Source organism: Ovis aries, chromosome 5 (genome assembly GCF_016772045.2).
Source record: "Ovis aries strain OAR_USU_Benz2616 breed Rambouillet chromosome 5, ARS-UI_Ramb_v3.0, whole genome shotgun sequence".
Taxonomy (NCBI): Eukaryota; Metazoa; Chordata; class Mammalia; order Artiodactyla; family Bovidae; genus Ovis; species Ovis aries.
In genome coordinates, this window is record NC_056058.1 from 58,992,523 (window position 1) to 59,014,963 (window position 22,441).

Genomic DNA, 22,441 nt, shown 5'->3' on the forward strand with positions numbered 1-22,441 from the left:
GAAAAGAACCAATGCCTGGGAGTGAAGACCTAGGTTCTAACTCAGACTCTACCATGGGTTTATTATCTGAACTTAGCTAATCTTCCCCCAATCTCAGTTTCCCCATCTGTATAACAGGGTAAGACTATTTGAGTCAGAGCTGTAGTGGGAATGGATGCATCCATAGTGCAAGTGTGGTACCTGGCACAGAATACTCACTAAATCAGTTAGAACTGTGGTGTTCATTATTTTTATAATAATCAGTATTCTTTTTTGTTTGTCCACGCCTTGCAGCTTGCAGGATCTTATTTCCCCTACTAGGGACAGAACCTGGGCCCATGGCAGTAAAACCCCCAAGTCTTAACCATTGGACTGGCAGGGAATTCCCTAATCATTTTTATTCTTAAAATGAGAAGAAATACCAACTTGAAATACAAGGCAAGGTCTGTAGCAATGATTGCGATGTCCATCATGTGGATTGCATGCTCATGCTGCCTGCGATTGAGGTTCTGAAAGATATTTAGGCTCTAAAGAGAAAATGGAGGGATAGAAGTGATGTGAGAAGGCAGAAGTGACGCTGGAGGTAAAGTCATTCAATTCCCGATGGCTGCCCCAGGTGACCAGACAGACGGTCCAGATCAACGCCTGGCTACGCTCAGGCTTCTTGTGAGATGGGGACTCCTTCTCAGGCCCCAAAGCCAATGCAGAGGGCTCTCATCCTACCTCATCTCTCAACAGTGTTTTACCAAACTCCAAGTGGTGTCTTTCCAGGATGGAGGACCCATGGAGCTTGGCCAGTGGGTTCTGGGATCTGAATGGGAGAGAAAGAGACACACAGAGAGAGGATTAACATGGACTGGCTGAGATGAAGGTTAAAGACATCATCCATTCCTGTCACCTCCTAATTCTGCAGGCAGAGAGGTTGAAGTGCAAGAATGAGAAGGGACTCGTCACACAGTACGACGGCGAGAAATAGGACTAGATAGCAGGTGTCCTGGCTCTCATACTCTAACTTTCTCCATAACTAACTCTGGGCCTCTTTGGGGACATGGCCTCCCTAGAAGTGTGGACCCTTATCCCCAGAAAAAGACACAAACACAATACCACATGCAGTTGTACAAACCCACCCCATACCCATCCACGGACACTGGCCAGTACTTTGAAGATCACCAAGCCCCAGATCTTCCAAGCCTGATTCTGAGAAGTCACTGGATTCCCACAAGCAACATATCTATTCACGTCTTTATTTAATAAATTTTCGCTGAGCCCTTGTTGTGTGCCAGGCACTGAGATCAGTACTTCGCCTTCTACAAGGTAAAGTGTAAACATAATCTCTAACCTTGGAGCAGTAGGCAAAAACCGAGAAAACTCACAGAAGCATGACTCACGGTCTGTGGGCCCTGGGCAGAGCCTGGATATGACACTAGTCCCTGCTCTGCCAGTCCACATGGTGGTCATGAGGGCCCCCCAAGACCATGGTTCATGGCCCCTACTTCAGAGACTATCTAGAATATAAGCTCTGTGAGGCCAGGGACTGGGTCTGGTTTGTTCACCGTGGAACCTCCTTTGCCTGACATAGGGCCTACCACACCGGCCTTTTGCACATTATAAACCCAAGGTGAATAAATGAATCATTAGCAGTTACTAACACCTTGGCTTAAATTAGTTCAGTAGGTAGGAGAGGAAGGAGCAGAGTGAGAAGGTTTAATATATTAGTTTCCTGTTGCTGCTCTAAAAAAATCACCACAAACTTAAATGGCTTAAAACAATAAAAATTTAGTGCCTTCCAGCTCTGGAGTTTAGAAGTTCTAAAATGGTCTGAAGAGCTACTTTCCTTCTGGAGGTTCTAGAGGAGAATGTTTCCTTGCCTTTTCTAGCTTCTAGAGGCCCCTAATTCCTTGGCTTGTGACCCATCCTTCATCCTCAAAGCCAACAGTGTAGCATCTTCTGTCCTCCCTGAGTTCCTACCTCCTTCTTACAAGGACTCTTCTAACTATTTGGGGCCCACTTGGATAACCCAAGATAATCCCTTTATTTCAACATCCTTAATCATGTTTATGAAGTTTCTTTTGAATGTAAGGCAACATATCCCCAGGCCCCAGGCACTGGGGTGTAGACATATTTGAGCTTCATTATTCTATCACAGGAGTTTACCCAGAACCAAAGGGTAGGAGGAAGTGGGAAGCTGTGGACCGTGGGAATTCCCCATGGCAAGTGAGTCTGTCTAAGACCCATTCAGATCTAGGTAATCAATCCCAGAGGCAGGAGGTAGAGAGCAGGGCCAGGAAGGGCTGACTCACTTCATCTGGTAGAGATTGTTAGTGCCTCTGTGGTCAATGTCGTGGCAGAAGGCGGCAGTAACCATGGCCAAGGCCTCCAGGTCTGTGAAGTATCGCTTCAGCTTTCCGGTCTAGAAGGGCAGTCAGAGATGCTGCTCACTCCTTTTGTGGGGGGCTTGGAAGCAGGACTGAGAGAGCAGGAGTAAGGAGGAGGGCCTGGCGCTTGGAAACACAGGTCTGATCTTGGCTTGACCCCTGGTGCCACAGGATGACCAGACATTTGCCAGGACTGAGATGTGGGATATAGGACTTTCTGTGCCTGGAAAATCCCATGGATGGAGGTGCCTGGTGGGCTGCAGTCCATGGGGTCACTAGGAGTCAGACACGACTAAGCGACTTCACTTTCACTTTTCACTTTCATGCATTGGAGAGGAAATGGCAACCCACTCCAGTGTTCTTGCCTGGAGAATCCCAGGGACGGGGGAGCCTGGTGGGCTGCCGTCTATGGGGTCGCACAGAGTCGGACATGACTGAAGCGACTCGGCAGCAGCAGCAACAGTGCTAGAACTGGGACAGTCCAGGCAAAGGTGATGGTGAGTCATTTTACTTTCGAGTCACCTTAGCTGGTCCCACCTCCCTCTGGGCCTTAAAGTGGAGGGCGTCAGACTGGATGATTGCTGAGAAACAGACGACCCTGGACTTTGAGGATTTAGAGGGTGTTGGAACATGTCCAGACTGGTAAAACAAACCTTCCAGACCTGGTCTACTGGTTAAAACACAGCTCAGAAGAATTTTTCCCTGGGTGTCCTCACTTAACTCTTTGTTTGTGCTGGGTGTTGGAGTCAAGGGTGGAAAGAGCCCTGAGGAGGTGCTGCTGACTTGTGACTCTAAGAAATAGATCACGTGGAAGTGGCATGTTTTTCACCTTCAGAGGCAGCCTGGCTAGAATTCCTGCCCCCAGGCCCCAGTGCTTTCTCTGGCCTGACCATTCCAGACACGAGGGAAAGGAATGAGGATGAGGATACTGGGCAAGGGCAGAGATTTGTTTCATAACCTGGATGGGAAAACACTTTTAAATGAAATATAAAAACTCCAAACCTTCTGAGACAAAATGACTCACACATATACATGTTGGTATGTCCATCCAAGGACATAATAGCGTCGTTTGTAATAGTGAAAGATCAAAAGCAATCCTCATGTCAACAATAGAGGAACTGCTACTGCTGCTGCTGCTAAGTCACTTCAGTTGTGTCCGACTCTGTGCGACCACATAGATGGCAGCCCACCAGGCTACCCCATCCCTGGGATTCTCCAGGCAAGAACACTGGAGTGGGTTGCCATTTCCTTCTCCAATGCATGAAAGTGAAAAGTGAAAGTGAAGATGCTCAGTCGTGTTCAACTCTTAGCGACCCCATGGACTGCAGCCCACCAGGCTCCTCTGTCCATGGGGTTGTCCAGGCAAGAGTACTGGAGTGGGGTGCCATTGCCTTCTCCGAATAGAGGAGCTAGGTAAAGAAATTGTTGTCTACTTAAACAATGCAAAATACTATGAAGTCATAAAATTAGATCATGGATAAGCCTTGAAGACATTATGCTAAGTGAAATTAATCAGACACAAAAGGTCAAATACTTAGGTGAGGTACCTATAAGAAAGGGAATTCATAGAGTCTGAAAGAGCAGAATGCTGGTCCCGAGGGGCTGGAGACTGAGAAAGTGGGGAGTTATGTTAATGTTGTTGTTTAATGGAGACAGGGTGTCTGGGAAGTTGGAAAAGTTCTAGAGATGGAGAGTAGTGGTGGTTGCACAATACTGTGAATGTACTTAATGCCACTGAATTATGCACCTAAAAATGGCTTAAATGGTAAATTTTAGCTTATATATGTTTTACCACAATAAAATATATATATAGAAAAATGTGATTGATATATTTATATATTTTCAAATAAAAAAGCATATTATAGAATCATATTGTTTAATTGGTTATAAATAAAATAAATTTTGTGTGTGTGAACAAATCTATCTCGATGCTTCTAGAAGGAAATCTGGAAGGAGCTGTGCCATGGTTTTCTCCAAATACTGGCTTGGGGGTGGGAGTAGAATGCTGCCTTTCACTTTTTATTTTACATACTTCTTGCTTCTGGAATTCATTTATGCTAAGCACGTACTCTTGTCTATTTTTTAAAAAGGCAATAAACAGAAGAATGATGCCGCTGCTGCCTGGGGCGCTGCATTGAGGAGTCCAGGGTAGCGGGAGCCCCTAGCAGCCCGAGGTCCCTCCCACCACGCCGCCAGGTCCCCCTGTTCTCGTACCACCAGCAGCGAGAACATGGTCTGCCCCACGTTGAAGCCGTGCCGCCAGTTGTGGTAGGTGATCCTGCGGTAGCCCTTACTCAGGGAGTACATGAACCGCACCAGGGCCTGCGAACCAACACACAGCACACTGTAAGGCAGCAGCACCGCACGGGGGCGGGCGGGGGCCCTGCCGGGCTGAGCCCCTCAGTGTTCCAGTCCCCGCACTGGACCCCAAGTGGGAGCTCGCGATAGATGCGCTAAGACCGTGAGAGCACGGATAGCTATATAGTATCCATAGCTGGATACTATGACAATGGATGTGGTTATGAAACCAGGCCCTGGGAGAAGCTTGCAGGAAGTGTAGGAGAGAAAAGCAAAAGCGAGACGAAATCAGTGGTTCTCAAACTTGAGTGCCTGTCTGTATCGCTGCGGGGTGTGGGAAGGTCTTGTTAAAACAATTTCTGATTCCTCACAGCCAGGGGAGAGAGGAGGGGGAGAAAGAGAGTGCATGTGTGGGTGCTGGTGGACCCGGGCTGGCACTGATCCATTTTCCGGTGATACTGATGTGGTTCAAAGCACAGTTAGGACTGCTGCTTTAATCAAAGAAGTCTGGGAAATTCTGCACACAGTACACCCCCAGCTCCGCCTTTCTGTCCATCCCCATGCCTCTAGATGCACAGCACACCTAAGGAATCCTGCAGGGGAAAAGCCCTGTCTAAAGGGATTTAACACACAGTTCCCACCCTGTTGAACTGTAGGAACTTTTTTTTTTTTGCCTTGCTTTTATCCACAACCTTCAGAACTCAGTGCCTCAGAACCCACCTTGAGAAACATCACAGTTCAGAGGAACCATGTGTCTCTTTTCTGGTAAATGACTCATCTGTGTGTTGTGACTAATGCTTTAAATCTTAAAAACTGAGAGTACCCTCTTTCTAAGGTAGTTTACAGATTGAGGTGTGTGTGTGTGTGTGTGTGTGTGTGTGTGTGTGTGTGTGTGTATGTGTGTTTTAAGCAAGCAAGAAAGGAAGGGAAACCAAAGGTTTGTTTCAACCTCACCTCTTGAGGAATGTGAAATTTATCCACCACTTTGAGCTCATAGTACATCTGTATTCCACATTTCACCAGCTCCAGTTCCGTCAGGGGCAGGTCGCTGAAGTGGAATTTATTGATTTCATATTTGTCTGCATCTGGCAGCTCTCCTTGCTGTATGAAACGTGGAGTCAAGTGACTGGGGCACATGAGAAATTCCTTGGTCCCTCCCTCACCCCACCCCCCACCTGCCCTGTCCCTGATCTGAATCTGCTGGAAGGATCAGAGCAGAGTGGCAAGGGCCACACATGGCAGAGATGCTCCCCACACATGCTTGGGGCATGCATGCCCTGCGCTTGCAACAGGTCAGGACGGCGCGGCTGCCCAGCTCACCAGGATCTCAGCCAATTCTTCTTCCTCGCATTCCCACGGCTCCTTCCCATACACCTCTCTGGTCTTCTGCCAGGGCCCGAAAGAGCAGAGAAAAACATTAGTTTACTACATCTGAGGTCAAAGTATGTCTCTACTTTTCCATTTCCCTTTTTCTTCTTCCTCCAAAGTTCTTGCAACAGAGCTACCAACTCAGAGAGTCTCCCATTCAGCGTTTACTGACAAGTAAATTCAAGGTCATGGGATCTGGAGTCATGGAGTCCTGCGTGCAAATTCAAACTCTACCAATTGGATCCCCCATTCCTCATCTGCAAAATGGGGATACTAAGAGTACTTAACTGGCAGATTAAAATTATGTTATCCAAAGTCATTTTAAAAATGTATATGAAATTAAAATAATGCATGTAAATCGCTGAGAGCAGTGCTCAGTATATAGTGAGTGCTAGGATTAAATAATGCTGTGATATTCTTACTGTTTCTATTACTAACTGGGAGCCTGGAGGTCTTCTTGCTCATGGCCCTGGCTTTTCCTCTTACTATGTGACTTGAGCCAAGTTCCTTCCCCTCTGGTCCTATTTCCCGTGTGTTACAGGGGGAGAGGAACCTGGACCCAATAACTTGTTCCAGATTTCTTGATCTAGAGCAGAGTCTACTTAAGTGTTCACTATGCCTCCATAGGGTCTACATATACATCATGTGGCTTAAAATTGTGGACTGAGACAAGCAAACCATTAACCAGTTTATCCACACTAGATATTTTCTTCTCTGGATTTCTCAGTTATTGGGATCAAAATGATCCAATTTGTCGTGAAATCTTTCCAGCTTAAGAAATGCCCTCTGAACACACTGGCTTATATTTTTCTACTTGTGCAGTGCATAAACCCAACAAGTCTTTTAACTCAGCTGGGCATCATATCTAATGCTCTTTGGTTAATTCAGTTTGCTTCTAAAATCTTGATCTTTTTGAGTCCCAAATTCCAGGAATGGTGGATCAGTGATTCTCACATATCTTGGAAAGCCTGTCATCCCATTTCCCACCCACATGGGATTCTCCTCTATAGCATCCTTGATATGTGATCATCCAGCCTGTGGTGCAATATTTCCCATGACAGGGTGCTTGCTACCTTCCAAGGAAGCCCTTTCATAACAGTGATAATTTGCTCATTATCCTGATAAATGTTAAATGGGAACTATTTAGTGAGCTGTGTGATTTGGGGATAATTTCCTTCCCCCTTCTAGGCCTCAATTTCTTCATGTCTACAATAGGGTGAAAATCCTTACTGTGCCCATCTTACTGGGCTATTGTAAGCATCACAGGTATGAAATACCAGATATACTCTATAGCGATGAAACTATGTGATGGCTTCCTGCCAACATCTGACCCTACCCTCTCAACTATTTCTTTGCTCAGAAAGTTTGACCTCCTACGGCAGGTCTGATCCTGTCTCTGTAATTTAGAGCAAGACTCTCTGAGCCTCCAGCTTCTCAACTATAAAATAGGTGCGGTTAGCTGACCTCATGGAGGGAGGCTCTGAGCGACTGACCTTTGTCCATTGGTCTGTCAGATAGAGCTTCCTCTCAGAGTGGGAATTGTGGTTGGTGACTCCATCTCTAATACCAACCATGTCAGCCCTGAGCACAGAGGAAAATGGAGTTTCTAGAGCTGTTAAGCCAAGGCATGGTTTTAAGACTGAGGTAATGAAGAAAGCTGAGCACTGAAGAATTGATGCTTTTGAACTGTGGTGTTGGAGAAGACTCTTGAGAGTCCCTTGGACTGCAAGGAGATCCAACCAGTCCATTCTGAAGGAGATCAGCTCTGGGATTTCTTTGGAAGGAATGATGCTAAAGCTGAAGCTCCAGTACTTTTGTCACCTCATGCGAAGAGTTGACTCATTGGAAAAGACTCTGATGCTGGGAGGGATTGAGGGCAGGAGGAGAAGGGGACGACTGAGGATGAGATGGCTGGATGGCATCACTGACTCGATGGACGTGAGTCTGAGTGAACGCCGGGAGTTGGTGATGGACAGGGAGGCCTGGCGTGCTGCAATTCATGGGATCGCAAAGAGTCGGACACAACTGAGTGACTGAACTGAACTGGAGAGTCCCTTGGACTGCAAGGAGATCCAACCAGTCCATCCTAAAGGAGATCAGTCCTGGGTGTTCATTGGAAGGACTGATGTTGAAGCTGAAACTCCAATACTTGGGCCACCTGATGTGAAGAGCTAACTCATTTGAAAAGACCCTGATGCTGGGAAAGATTGAGGGCAGGAGGAGAAGGGGACAACAGAGCATAAGATGGTTGGATGGCATCACTGACTCAATGGATATGGGTTTGGGTGGACTCCAGGAGTTGGTGATGGACATGGAGGCCTGGTGTGCTGCGGTTCATGGGGTTGCAAAGAGTCAGACACAACTGAGTGACTGAACTGAACTGAACCCTGGGAGGGACAGCTGTTCCCAGAACAGCCTTTTCTTGAGGAGAAACAGGGAAAAACCACTACCCACCAAGATTGTCTGGATTTCTTCATTGTCGCACTTCACGTGGTATTTCACCATGTCTTGGAAAATATCCTTCCTGTTTTCAAGTTTGTTCATTGACTCGTAAGTGTCAGGATTTAAGACAGACCAGCCCAGGAACTGAGCCAAAGACTGAAAGGAGAGAAAGGAAGAGTCAGAGGGAGAACGTTCTGGTCTGGGCCTTTCTCTGTAACTTGGGGCAAGACTCTCTAAGCCTCTATCTTCTCAGCTGTAAAACAGGTGTGGTTAGCTGTGCGCTGGCCTCCTCAAAGGGATGCTGTGAGGATAGGATAAAATGATGGATGAGAATACACTTTGAGTAAAGCTCTAGTACAAAGTGTCATCCTCATGCATAACATCTTCACAAAAAGGGAATGTGTTGTCCCTGTGTGGGGACGGAGCATGTAAATGAACTCTGTGCTTCCTGCCCAACTTTACTGTGAACCTAAAGCTTCTCTAAAAGGTGAAGTTTGCTAATTTTTAAAGAAGGGAATGCAGGAGGACAGCCAAACAAAAACATTGGATCAGGAAAGTATCTACAAGGCGAGCCCCCATCCATCCTGGGCTGGGACGGCAGTGTGCTAGGTCCCCACCACGTGGCTCTGGAAGTCCCACGTCCAGAGTCACCCCTGAGAATCCCACATCCAGAAGCCTCCTTAAAAACCATACCTCCATGAGGGTCTCATCCATTTCATCAAAGGGTTTCCCATCTTTGCGATTGTAAAACGTGGCCACCCCAACAATTTCTTCCTTCTTGTTCACAATTGGCATAGAAAGGACATTTTTAATCATCCATCCAGACTCATCCAGAGGCTCTTTCTGCAAGAGAAGAGCCAGAATAAGTTGCCCGGGTACCAGGCTACAGAGACATCCATGACGGATTTCATGCCGTGTTGTGATCCTGCTTGGCCAAGGGGGTGGCAGGAGGTTAGACCTTGTTGGATTACGCCTGGTTTTAGTCACCAAACGCCATGAGCAGTTCTGCCCATCTGTTGGGAGCTCCATAAGCCAAATAGCAATACCATTTTCATTCCTAAGATATCAGGGCCGTTATGTGCCAGGCAGTGAGTTGTGTGTTGCTGGCTCTAAGGTTGCCCACAACCAATACAGGGAGGCAGTGTTTCCCTTTCAGATACAGGAGCTGACTGTGGAGGACTGGCTTAGCAGGGGCCCTGGTGATACTTGTAACTTTGAACTCATCAAGCAGATATAACCTGCACCTTTTGACTGCCGATCTGCCTGTCTGTGTTCCTTTTGGCATGTCATTTCATCTCCATGGACCTCAATTTTCTCATCTATACATGGGGACAGTAGTAAGAACATATGCCTCATGGGACAAATGAGAAAATAGAGGTGAAATTTCTTGGTCAATTAGAAGGTGCTCTTTGTGCATCATTTCCTATTTCACCCCCACTTCCATCATCTATAGAAATGGGAATAACTAGACTAGATACTTTCTAGGCTCTTTTCCCACTGATTCATTAAAGATTTATCAAGTGTTTTACAACATGCAAGAGCTAGAATCTGAGGAGACCAAGGCAAGTAAGGCACAGGTGTTGTTCTCAAGTTGCCCATCATCTGGAAGGTAAGGAGGCCATCAGATGGCACGCAGAGAGTTCTCTCAGGTACTGTGGGAGCCAGGGAAGGGAAGGAAGTCAAGAAAGGTTTCCTGGAGTCGGAGGGTCTTCCAGCTCAGGTGTTCACAGGTTTTGAAGGTGGAAAGATGAAGGTGTTATTATTTCTGTAACACTGGCACTTAGCACCTGGTAGGAGAGTGACTCCAGAGGGATGAAGAACAGAGTCCAAAGGGCGCGGGGCTGTCAGTCAGGAAACGAGTTTAAGGCCTGCCTTCCTCCCCACTCTCTTCCTCACCTTGGGGGAGTCCTTTCCCTCCCTGATAAGGAGGCAGATTTTATCAAGAGTGAAATGGGAAAGCATTAAAGATTTTTAAGGGGAGAAGTTATTTGAGACAACCTATGTTTTTTTAAAACATCACTTGGGCTACTTTGCGGAGATAGAAGACTATGATCTAAAAACAGGATCAGATTTGATTTATGAATATGAGTAAACTGTAAGCAGGTGACTTGGGTAAAGACCAAGTTCTCTTTTGGTTATAATCATGGTAGCAACTCTCAGCAACAATCAGCCTTGTCATACTGATATGGTCAACATCACAACACAAGACATAGAGTTTTAACCTTGGAAGGATATTCTCTCCAAGGTTTTTCATAATGTTCTTTAAGGAGTAAACACATAAGCCACTAATTTTTATATGAGTCACTTTTATTTCCTTCTTCATTATTTTCTGACTGCTCATGATTTGTTTTCTGTGTATCTAGCATGCTAAACTCAAAATATTGACAGGGCACCTGCAGCTGAAGATGTTAAGAAAGATAAGCCACAACCTTCGACCTAAGGAAGCCAATATTTTGGCAGGAAGAATTAGTCTAAAAGGCAAGGAAGGAGTATAAAATATGAGGTAAGGGAAACGGAGTGACAAAGACAAACTCCTTGGCATGGCCTTCTAGGCCCTGGGTGGCCTGGCCTCTGTCTCCCTCTCTAGAATTTCCTCCTGCCACTCTCCCCTCAGGCTCACTGGTCTACTCTTCCTTCCACAAGCCTTCTCTTTCCTGCAATCCTCTCTTCATTGTTTACTGTCCAAATGTGCTTTCTCAAGGACACTTCCCTTGATTCCTTCTGGATGAACTCAGGCCCCCCTGAGATTCCCCCTCTACCCTCCTCCTGGCCAGCACGCCACATGTCTCTCTCCCCATGCGATCATGAGCTCCTAGCAAATGTAGGCCATACCCGTCTGGTCCACCTCTGTAGCCAGTGTGGCATTGTGCCAATGCCTGGCCCAGACCGTGCCCTCCACAAACAATTTTTTAAAAAGACACACAGATAACATCAAATGAAATACTAAACAAGATTCTGTGATCATCTTAAGGAGACAAGAATGATACTCAGCCAGGGGAAGCAGAATAAAACTTCATAAAAGTTTCATAGCATTGAGTCTGTCATTGAAGGGCAGAGGGCATCTGGGCAAGAGATGGTAGTGAGAGAGAGAACTGCATAAGCAAAGGTCCCGAGGCCAGAAAGCAAAGGCTATAAACCTTAAAACCAAATGGAACCTTGGCATTCACCAAATTAATTCTCTCCCCACTTCCATTGGCACATGACTTTTTTCCACTCACATTTTCACTTTATTGAGATTGCTTCCCAATAAAGTAGATGGATTTTAATGTATTCTAATCCTCCTTGCAGGGAAAAATTCCATATAACTAAGAGAGCAAATGAAAAATGACTTACCTGGAATGCAAAAAAGTCCTCTGCAGGCGCGTTCATGATGTTGCAAATCTGAAAGCCGTGAAGAGGAATAATGGAGGTTTGTTTAGACTTGATAGAGTACACATCGAGGGCACTGGGCATGCTATTTTCAAAAATACCACATCCCTGCCCCACGGCACTCACATTCTTTTCATTAGGTAGACATTCTCATGATGGTTTTGAATTATTAACTGAGGTTCCTGAACAGGAACGCTGCCTTATAAACATGACTTCTTACCATTTGCCTTACTTCTGAGTCATTTCTAAGCTTTGAGAAAGTTAAGGCTACAGTTTGTCATTTTTAAAAGCTGTGTAGTGTCCCATTTTCTTTTTTTACATTAGCTTTTTTTTCATATTTCATTTTTTCAGTTATATATCCATAGACCTATTCTTTCCCAGATGTTTTTCCCATATAGGTTATTACGGAGTATGTGTAGAGTTCTCTGTCCTATACAGTAGATCATTGTTGATTATCTATTTTATATATAGTAGAGTATATATATACTCAGATTAATATATATTAATCTGAACCTCCAAATTTATCCCTCCCCCCGCCCACTACCTTTCCCCTTTACGTAACAATAAGTTTGTTTTCTAAGTCTATGAGTCTGTTTCTGCTTTGTGTATAAGTTCATTTGTGTCTCTTTCTTTAGATTCCATACATACCTGATAGCATGTGCTTTGTAGCATCACATATAATCACTTATATGTGGAATCTAATATATTGTTTGTAGACTTTTTGATGATGGCCGTACTGACTAGTGTGAGGTGATAACCTCATTGTAGTTTTGATTTGCATTTATCTAATAATTAGTCATGTTGAGCATATGTTTTTGGCCATCTGTATACTTTCTTTGGAGAAATACCTGTTTAGAATCTTCTGCTGAGTTTTTGATTGCATCGTCCTTTCTTTCGGATATAGATCTGTATGAACTTTCTGTAAGTTTTGGAGATTAATCCTTTGTTGGTTACTTTGCAAATATTTTCTCTATTCTGTGAGTTTTCTTCTTGTTCTGTTTGTGGTTACCTTAGCTGCACAAAAGCTTTTAAGTTTAATTAGGTCTCATTTATTTATTTTTGCTTCTATTTGCATTTCTTTGAGAGGTGGATCTAAAAAGATATTGGTGTGATTTATGTCAGAGAGTGGTCTGCCTCTGTTTTCCTCTAGGAGTTTTATAGAGTCTGGTCCTATATTTAGGTCTTTAATTCATGTTGAGTTTATTTTTGTACATGGTGTCAGAGAATGTTCTAATTTCACTCTTTTACACATAGCTGTCCAGTTTCCCAGCACCACTTATTGAAGAGGCTGTCTTTTCTCCACTGTATATTTTTGCCTCCTTTGTCGTAGATTAATTGGCCATAGCTTGTGGGTGTATTTCTGGACTTTTTATCCTGTCCCATTGATCTATAAGTCTGTCTTTGTACTGACACCATACTGTTTTGGTTACTGTAGCTTTATAGTAAGGTGTCCCATTTTCTTTCCCCCTTTTGTTCAGATTGGATTATGTCCAGTTTTTAATTAATGTAAATAATGCTACTGTAAACATCTTAGAAATGATTATATTTATTTTGCTGGGCAAGAGTTTTTCCTTGTGGTATAAATGTCACAGCAGATGAAGAACTAAAAAGTGCTGTAGCTCTGGTTGCATGTTGCAAAATTTCTCTCCTGACAGCTAGGCCAGTTTACTCTACTGCGCCAGTGATACTTATCTGAACCCTCCAGAGCCCTGCCCATGGGGCCCCTGTTCAGATTTTTCCATAAGATGTTGCAGAAAACCCAAATGAACTTTTTGGCCTACCCAGTAGTAACCATCCAGGTTTTCTCTTCCTTCTCTTGCATTCTCTGCTTTCTCATTACCCACCCACACCTCAGAAGACCACCTGCTGGTTTCTGTCCCTACCCCCCTATCCCGCCACCTTACCACCAGGCCTGTTCTCATTAGGGACGTCAGTGACCTCCTAATTGCCAAACCCAATGGGGATTTTCAGCTCTTATCTCACTGGATCACTTTCGTTGCATTTGGTATTCTCTCTCTCTATTGAAACTTTCCACTCCCTTGGTTTCCATGACAGTACCCACTCCTGGGTCTCCAGACACTTCTAAACCCTTCTACCAATTTTCCTTCACACACTCTTCTTCCGCCACCCAGTCTTTAAATTTTGGCATCCTCCAATATCCTAACTGAGTTCCTCTCACTCTCCCTGGTAACTTTATCCACACTCATGGTTTCAAGTACCATCTGCTACTGGGTGCAAAATGGTCAAGGATTATAATATTTTCTCTACTATATTATCTTCTGCATTGTAGTCAGTATGAATCTCTACCTTTTGTTGACACAAATCTCCATCTTCATCCCTTATCTAGCTCCACAGCAGCAGAGTCATCTCTCTAGCTACTTGCTGGACACCTACTCTTGAAAAAAGTCTCTGTCACACCTTACCTGAAACTGATCTCAGCAGGTAACATCCCAACCTGGTGGCAGCATTATGCATCCAGTCTAGAAATCTGAAGCTCGCTTTGACTCTCCTCTCCCTGTCTCTCTGCTCACAATCAGTCACAAAGCCCTCCACTGTTAGATCTGAGTTCTGATCTTCCTCTCTCCACCTGATCTTTGTTTGAGTCATGAGTATTAAATGACCAAATGTATTTACTGCCTGGCTTATCATCAGCATGCTGTGGCTGTTTACTGTTCTTTACTGCCTCTGCCTTTGTTGAGATGTTCATCAGCTCTTGTTTGTGACGACATTCTTTTCTCTCCGCTTCCAATCTTAAGTCTCTCCAGATCTATTTTCCAGGGAGCTTTCAGAATTTTCTTTCTAAAATGAAATTTATTGTGTCAACCTCTTACTTAAAAACCTGTCACCTGTGGATTAAAGTTCCACCCTGTTGATCTAGCATCCAAAGCTGCTGTCATCTGGCCCCTCCCTTTGTCCCTCTCAAGCCTCATCTCTTGCCATCTTCCTGTCTCAAACCTAACACTCCAGCTACTCCAAACTGCACACACCATGTTGCTCCCAATCTCCAAGCTAGAGTTGTTGGCCCGTGTTGTTTTCTCCACTATGTTGCTTCCTGGTCCCTACCTGCCTTACCCCTATTTATTTTAAAACTCAACTCATACCAAAACACCCTGGAAAGTAAAGGTTGGTTTAGATGCTCCGCCCCCCGCCTTTGTGTTCCTAGAATATATCATGTATATCTCTATTGTGACCCTATTGCATTATAATATAAACACCTGTTCATAAAGATATCTCTCATTTGATGGTGATCTTCAGGACAGAAATTATTTGATTCATCTATCTTTGTATCCCCACAGCCAACTGCAGCACCTGGCACACAGGAATGCCCAATAAATAAACACCCTGATACATGAACAGCACTGTGTAGTGTGTGCCTGGGAGAGGATACAGAGATGAGCAGCCTCAAATTCGGGGGTGATGTGCTGCTAACACCCATGGCCCTTCTCTCGAGGGCAGGGGATGCTGTCACTCTCCCCTGGACCCTGTGGGTAGGGAATGTGGGAGACAGAGCATTTGAGCTCCGCTGTGTGGTTAGAAATGTGGCAGGAATGGGGCCTTGGGAGGGGCAACCAGGTCTCTGGGATAAGAGGCTGGGTCTTGCTCTGTGGTGAGCCTCGTGGACCAGCCAGTCATGACATTATCCCTGATATTTGCATATGTATCTTTGGTTGTCAGGGAGACTTACACTTCTCTGTCTCATGTTTCTTCAAATGTCAATTCTCTGCACATCCCCTTGGACCAGCCATTAGGTGAGTTGAGAAACGAGAGAATCAGGCTTTGAGAGATCCATACTTCCCATAGTTTTTCCCACTCTTGATCTGAAATCCCTTCACTCTTCAACATTAAGAAGAATGATTCAAAAACGGATTCAAAACTCTCCCCCTTCAATGTTATATTACTTACCAGGCCATTTTGGGCAACATAAGTGGGGAGACCGCTCACTAAAGCCCAGTGGTCTGGAGGTGGATTCCTGTCAAGACCAAAGACAGTGGTGACTTTCGAGGTGGGGACAGATGGACTAAAAACTTGAAACTGGATCTTACCCTCCCTCTTCCCTCTGGTGGCTCCAAGTACCACCCCCACCAAGATCAAGCCCCGAATCTTGGCTAAGCATCTTAATGTCCAAATGTAGACATTGAAAAAAAAGTCATAAATCAGTTTTATGGACTTCATGCTCTCTAAGAGACAAATTGATCCAACAGATGGTTATTGGCTGCTGAGAAAAACCGGATGCCATCATTTCCCTCCACCAGTCCTTATGTAGAGTGAGTTGCTCAATACTGTATAGAGTGAGGGAAACCCACCTAGGATGAGCTGCTACCACATGCCAAGCACTAAGCTAGGAGCTTTACATACTTATTTATCCCTCATTCCCAAGTGACTCAGATTCCCAGTGACTCTCCTGCCTGCATTGCAGGAGACCCAGGTTTGATTCCTGGATCAGAAAGATCCCATGAAGAAGGGATTGGCAACCCATTCCAGTATTCTTGCCTGGAAAATTCCATGGACAGAGGAATCTGGCAGGCTACAGTCCATGGGATTGCAAAGAGTCAGACACGACTGAGTGACTAACATACACAGCAATATCACAATTTAGACTTATGTATTTATTTTATATATATTTTTACTTGTTTATTGCTAAAAATACACAGAAAAATGTATTAAGAACTCCAGTTGTTTGGAAGTGAACACCTATGGAACTATACCTATGAAACTCGAACAACCTGTTGGCATCTTGGACATCCCTAACCTGCCCCTCCCACTCACAACCTTCTCCTGAACCCCAAAGGGAATGGTTGTCCCAGCTTTAGGATTCTTGCTTTCTGTGGAGCTTTACCACCTGGTTTCCTGTGCCCTGTTTCACATATTTTTCAACTTCATTCAGGTAGACTCATTCAAGGTACATGCATTATTTTGTTGGACTTCTTTTTCATGTTGCTTATAATTCATTTGTTTGATAGACTTAAACGATTTTTCCTTGTAAGCTTGTATATAATTTATGCATTCAACTGTTGATGGACATTCCCCTTAGTGTGAGTCTAATATGAATATTGCTGCTTCCAACTCTCTGGTATATGCGTGCTCTCAGTTCCACGTGGTATTTCTGGAGTAGAAATACTGGGTCATAAGATGTGCATATCTCAACTTTACTTGAGAAAGCCAAATTGTTTTCTAAAATCCAATCTGCACTACCATCGGTGGTATATTAGAGTTGCCTTTGCTCCATGTCTCTGTCAATGCTTTAGTATTTTCAGACATTAAAAAAATATATTTTTTAAGGTTAATAAAGTTCTCTATGGAAATAATTATAACATGTTTCTGTTAATGTGACAGATTTTATAGATTGATTGTTCTAATGTTAGCCTTGCATTCCTGGAATAAACTCAATTGGGTCATGATGTATAACCCTTTTTAGTTATTATCTGCTAAAATTTTTTTAGAATCTTTGCATCTGGGTTCACAAGTAAGCTTGGTATGAATTTTCCTCTTTCATACAGACTTTGTTGAGTTTTGGTGTCAAGTTTATACTAGTCCCTTCTTTTTTCTCTATTCTCTTGGATAATTTGTATGAGAATTGTGTTATTTCTTCCTTAAATATTTAGTAAAATTCATCTCTGAAGGCATGTGAGCCTGAAATGTCTTTGTGGAAGGGTTTTAATTACTGTTATAAGACTATTGTGATTTTCTATTTTTTTGTGATTTATATTTAGTAGGTTTTATTTTTATAGGAATTTGCCTCTTTCATCTAGATTTAAAGTATTCTGGGCATAATATCCTTTGATGGTATCCTGTTAGTGTCTGTATGATTGTGGTTATTCCCCTTTTCCTTTCTAATACAGTTCATTCGAGTTCCTATTTTTCTTGCTCAGTCTTGCCAGAAATTCATCAATTTTATTAATCTGTCCAAGAAAAAAACTTTTGGCATTTGTTCAATATTTTGTTAATATTTAATTAATTTCTGGGCTTATCTTTATTATTTTGGAAGGGTATGCTTGTTTGTTGTTAGTTTCTTGAGATCATGTGATGGATAGCTCCTATCTGCCCTTCCAGAGCCACTTCCAACCTGCTCCTCCCTGTCACGGGAGGCCAGTCTGTGTGGATTTCATCAACAGGGTGTCTGGCCTCTAGCTTCTGACTGAGTTTAAACTGAAGGGGAGACCTGGCCAAAACTGCAGGGCGGTAGAACAGGAAGATCAGGCTATTTCTTTCCTTGGGTTCCCCCGACAGCGTTGCTCTGAGTTTGTTTTGTCTGCACTTCTCTAATGATGGCCTGTTCTACATGACTGTTTCCCCTCACCACATTCTAGAAATTTCCTTGGGGCCCAGAAGTGCTTACAACTTTACTACTAAAATATTCTCTTGTGGTTGGTTTCCTTCATTCCACACACACACACCTCTGTAATTCATCCCTTTGTAAATAAACCCTCCTTGATTTACCCTGATGAAAAAAATTTTTTGACTGTGCTTGGTCGTAGTGGTGGTACACAGAATCTTTAGTTGCAGCATTCAAACTTTTAGTTGCAGCACGTGGGATCTAGTCCCCTGACCAGGATCAAACACAGGCCCCCTGCATTGGGGGCGTAGAGTCTGAAGCGCTGGACCACCAGGGAAGTCCCGAAATACCCTGATTTAAACGTGACACCTAGTATCTGTTGGGACCCTGGCTGATATAATTTTGGTACACAGTTTATTACTTTATTTTTTTTTTCTAGTATGAAAGTGTAATACTGTAAATTTCACCTTAGGTATGATTTCACTGCATCACATTGGTTTTATAACATATCATGTGATATTGTTGTTCTTTTCAGTTCAGAAAGAAAATATAATAATTTCCATTGAGTTCTTCTTTTACCCATGGATAATATGGAAGTGTATTCCTTTTTTTTTTTTTTAATAAAAGTAGTTTCTAGTTTCCAAGCATATGAAGATTTTTTTTTCCTAATTAGCTCTTTGTTATTAGTTTCTAGCATATTTTCATTGTGACTAGAGAACATTTCTGTATGATTTCAATCATTTGAGGTTTGTTTTATGGTCTGTTATATCACCAGTTATCATAAAGAAACAAGTATTCTTGAAAAGACTGAGTGTTCTATAGTTTGGGTGTGAGATGTCATGTTCTACTAATGTATATATCCATGAGATTGTTTGGTAATTATCTCATTTAAATATTCTCTATTCTGTTTATTTTAGTCTGCTGTATCAATTAGCAAACATGAATTTGTCTATAAATTCTTAAGTTTCTGTCAGTTTTTTCTTTCTTTTTGAGGCCACGTTATTAAGCATATACACATTCGTAAATTCTTCCCAGAAAGTCAAGTTGAACTGACCCCTTTATCATTGAGAAGTGACTATCTTTACTAATGTGTACCTTGACACCTATTTTTAATCTGATAGTAACATAGTTAACATCAGTTTTCTTTTGATTATCATTTTCGAGGCATATCTTTTGTTCATCCTTTCATTTTCTCTGTATGATCTTTTAGATAGGTCTCTTGTAAAGAGGATATATGGTACTTCTTCATATATCAATATATCTTGGAACTCATCCGTTCTTAGAAGAAACCAGCCTGTGGGATCTAAACTGCCTGAGCCCTGCAGTGTAAGTGCAGAGTCCTAACCACTGGACTTCCAGGAAATTCCCAAGAACCGTTTCTTATACGCACCTGAGAAAGATAATATTCTGCCAGTCAATCTGTGATACAAAGCTTTATGGACTTGAAATTCTGCATGAATACCGACAGAGCTCTCTTGGCATCTAGATTCAGGGTCTATCACGCCTCGCATCTTTCCCCTGTCTCTTTGTGCCAGTCAAAGCTGCTTTTTGTTTTGGTGTTGCATCGTAGTATAATCTCTTGAAGTTACTTCTGGGAATTTGTATCAAATTCAGTGTGGATACAGCCCCCCTGTAGAAGGCAGCGAGGTGGATGTTATCAGAGACTAGAGGATGTGATGCTTGGTGAGAAGTGGTGAAATGGGGAATGCTGGGACCTGTGATAACTCTGAACACAGACAATGAGTCTGATAAACCGGCATCTCTAGAGAAGGGGTCAGAAAACAGGACGGGGGCAGAGTATGTCGTTGACAAGAAAAAAAAGAAAAAGAAATGAATTTAGAAAAGACTTAGTTGTTGTGTAAACAGGACTGAACAGAGAAAACTCAGAAACTCCGGAACTTAAAGCAATCTTTCATCCCTCATCAGGAAAAGATAAACCAGAGAACTGGCTTATCTGAGTGACAGCATTATCAAAATTCTTTGACAACAGTTGAGACCTCTCATACCCACTGTTTAAGGATTGAGGTGACTTGCAATAAATCTCTTCGTTTGAACCAGAAATGGGAGGAAAGGTGAGGCTCTCCACCAAGGCTGATTCTGGCCTCAAGGAGTCTGAAGTTCACTTGGGAAAGCGCCAAGCCTCAGATAGAACTGTGGGCATGGCTCCTGGCACTCACAGAGGATTCGAATAGATAAAAAGCCAACTGAGTTTTGGGGCATGCTCTCCTGGCCAAAAAGTTCAAGCTTACATGCAAAACATTCTCAACTGTTGGAATCTTAAAATGGACTTTGAGGCCCCACCACCTGTAGGTAGGCCTCGCCCTCTGGGATTTCAGCCTTTTCATTATCCTCCTTGATCACGTAAGACATTAGAGGGGAATTCGCTGGTGGTCTAGTGGTTAGGACTCTGAGCTGTCCCTGATGAGGGCGCAGATTCAATCTCTGGGGAACTAAGACCACATGGTACAACCAGAAAAAAAACCAGACACTAGAGAATAAGCCTTCCCTGGGGGCTGAATCACTTCCTTTGCTAACTTCCTGCCTTTCCCTCACCCTCTGCCTTAGGCCCCGGATGTGCCTCCACAGAAAACCATTGAAAAGCACTGATCAGATCCATGGTCTCATTCCATAGAGAGGCCACTTACTAAACTGGACTTGGAATTTGAACTCACAGCAGCTGACTAAGAATCCAGCCTCATTTTCCATCCTGCATGATCTTTGCCACCCTTCCGCATTGTCTCTTTGTTGCTCTGCCTGAGTGTGTGGCCTTCTTGGGTTTGGTTAGTGTTGATTTTTGAATGAGTGCGTTATGGACACTAATGCGCCTGCAATTCTGCACGTTTGGAGAAGAGACTTACGGGATGACTTTGATGTCTTCTTTGCCATGCAGGATGTAGTCAATTACCTTGTAAAAGTTGATTTCCTAGGCAGAAGAGAGAGAAATATATACTTTCAGAGTCTGAGACAGAACTCCAGCAGGAGTATGTCCTTGAGAAAGGCTTTGTTCTTTCCCCTGTGCCCTGTGGTTTTCCAGAAGCACTGGCCTGGCCCTCTGAGGCCGTGTCCCAGTGCCCCTGGAGCTCACTGTCAGCTGAGTCTCAAGATTCATCCTGCTCTTCCCTGGAGCCAGCTCACAGTGGCCAGGCAGGGGCTGGGATCTGGGGCTTCAAAAAGGAGTAGGAAGTGTTCCGAGGGGGCCTGGGGGTTCAGTACAAGGAGAAAAGATTACTGCTGGAGTCTAGTGAGAGAAGAAGATGGAAGGGGGCTCCTATCCCATTAGCATCATCATTAACCCAGCCATCCTCCATGCGGAGTCAGCTTCACAGTCACAGCCCCTTCCTCCTTCACTCAGCTCCTCTCTACTTCGTCAGCTCTTTCAGACTTGCCTTCCCAATCATGCCCTAAGCGTCCCACTCACTTTCCACCTCCTCCATCCTTCCTGCCTCCTTGCACCATTAAAACCCCCATTCTCTTATAGTAGATCTGTTCAATTACATGAAAAATGTAATTGGGGAAAAATCCACTACCTTATTAAAATGTCTAAACCCCTACATGTGGTAGGCATGTTAGCATTTTACAAATTCAAAAGCTGAGACCCAGAGAGGGGAAAGGACACATTTATTATAAGACAGTGAACTAGGATTAGAACCTAGGCCCTTGACTCCAGGCCGAGAGCTCTTTCTGCTGTGTCACTTAAGGGTCATCGGCTTAAATAGTGTGTTCCTCTCCATATCAGCCTCACCTACAACAAGGTTACTCAAAGTGTGGTCCCTGGATTGGTACCAGTGTCTACACTATTTATTACTATTCCATGATGAGATAAAAGCAGAAATTGGCAGTCAGCGTTTAGAAAGTTTTACAGCAATTTGACTGAGTTATGTTATGTCTGCTGAAACTAATAATTTTTAAAAGACAACATTTTGTATGTCTTCTAAAATTTTTAGAAGACAGTTTTTTCAAATATAGACCTTTATCATATCTTGAAAAGTATTAGTCCAAAATGAATTAGAAATTTAAAAAAATTATTCCTTAATCCAGGCATTTTGAGAAGTATTGCCCTAGAATTTAAAATGTAGATAGCTGAGCCCACTCAGGCCGCCTGACCTAGAACCTCCACAAATAGAAATTCCTCATCTAGTCAAGGTACCTAGTTGATAGGCAATTGTGACCTGCAGGATCATGAGGGAGAAGGAGACACTCTGCCCCTCAATGCTCAGCATTGGAAGCAGTTACAGTGACTGTGCCCTTTGAGAGCACCCACGGTTGCTCCAGGGTAGGTAGGACCTCCCTGCAGCGGGAAGCATGCAGGGGGAGGCCAGATGCCCCCCGCAGCACG

The 22,441-nt window shown here is 43.7% G+C and overlaps 2 protein-coding genes across 6 annotated transcripts in view; one reads left to right on the plus strand and one right to left on the minus strand.

Moving 5' to 3' along the window:
- Window positions 1-22,441, minus strand: part of PDE6A (phosphodiesterase 6A) — a 123,816-nt gene that overhangs the window by 25,118 nt on the left and 76,257 nt on the right. For both annotated transcript variants that reach the window (XM_015096136.4, XM_004008966.6), the window contains exons 6-16: window positions 20,964-21,028; window positions 15,735-15,801; window positions 11,796-11,843; window positions 9,156-9,305; window positions 8,475-8,618; window positions 5,973-6,038; window positions 5,607-5,753; window positions 4,569-4,676; window positions 2,280-2,389; window positions 703-790; window positions 406-506 (exon numbers count right to left, since the gene is read on the minus strand). In XM_015096136.4, coding sequence (XP_014951622.2) covers window positions 406-506; window positions 703-790; window positions 2,280-2,389; window positions 4,569-4,676; window positions 5,607-5,753; window positions 5,973-6,038; window positions 8,475-8,618; window positions 9,156-9,305; window positions 11,796-11,843; window positions 15,735-15,801; window positions 20,964-21,028 — 1,094 coding nt within the window. The remainder of the gene's footprint in view (window positions 1-405; window positions 507-702; window positions 791-2,279; window positions 2,390-4,568; window positions 4,677-5,606; window positions 5,754-5,972; window positions 6,039-8,474; window positions 8,619-9,155; window positions 9,306-11,795; window positions 11,844-15,734; window positions 15,802-20,963; window positions 21,029-22,441) is intronic.
- The window catches only part of SLC26A2 (solute carrier family 26 member 2), an 84,428-nt gene continuing 64,264 nt past the window's right edge, over window positions 2,278-22,441 (plus strand). For 2 of the 4 annotated variants that reach the window (XM_042249370.2, XM_042249373.2), the window contains exons 1-2: window positions 2,278-2,359; window positions 4,445-4,622. The gene's annotated coding sequence lies outside the window, so the exon portion shown is untranslated. Of the gene's footprint in view, window positions 2,852-4,444; window positions 4,623-22,441 lie in introns of all 4 variants that reach the window. The other 2 variants (XM_060415306.1, XM_042249372.2) reach the window with 2 other exon arrangements.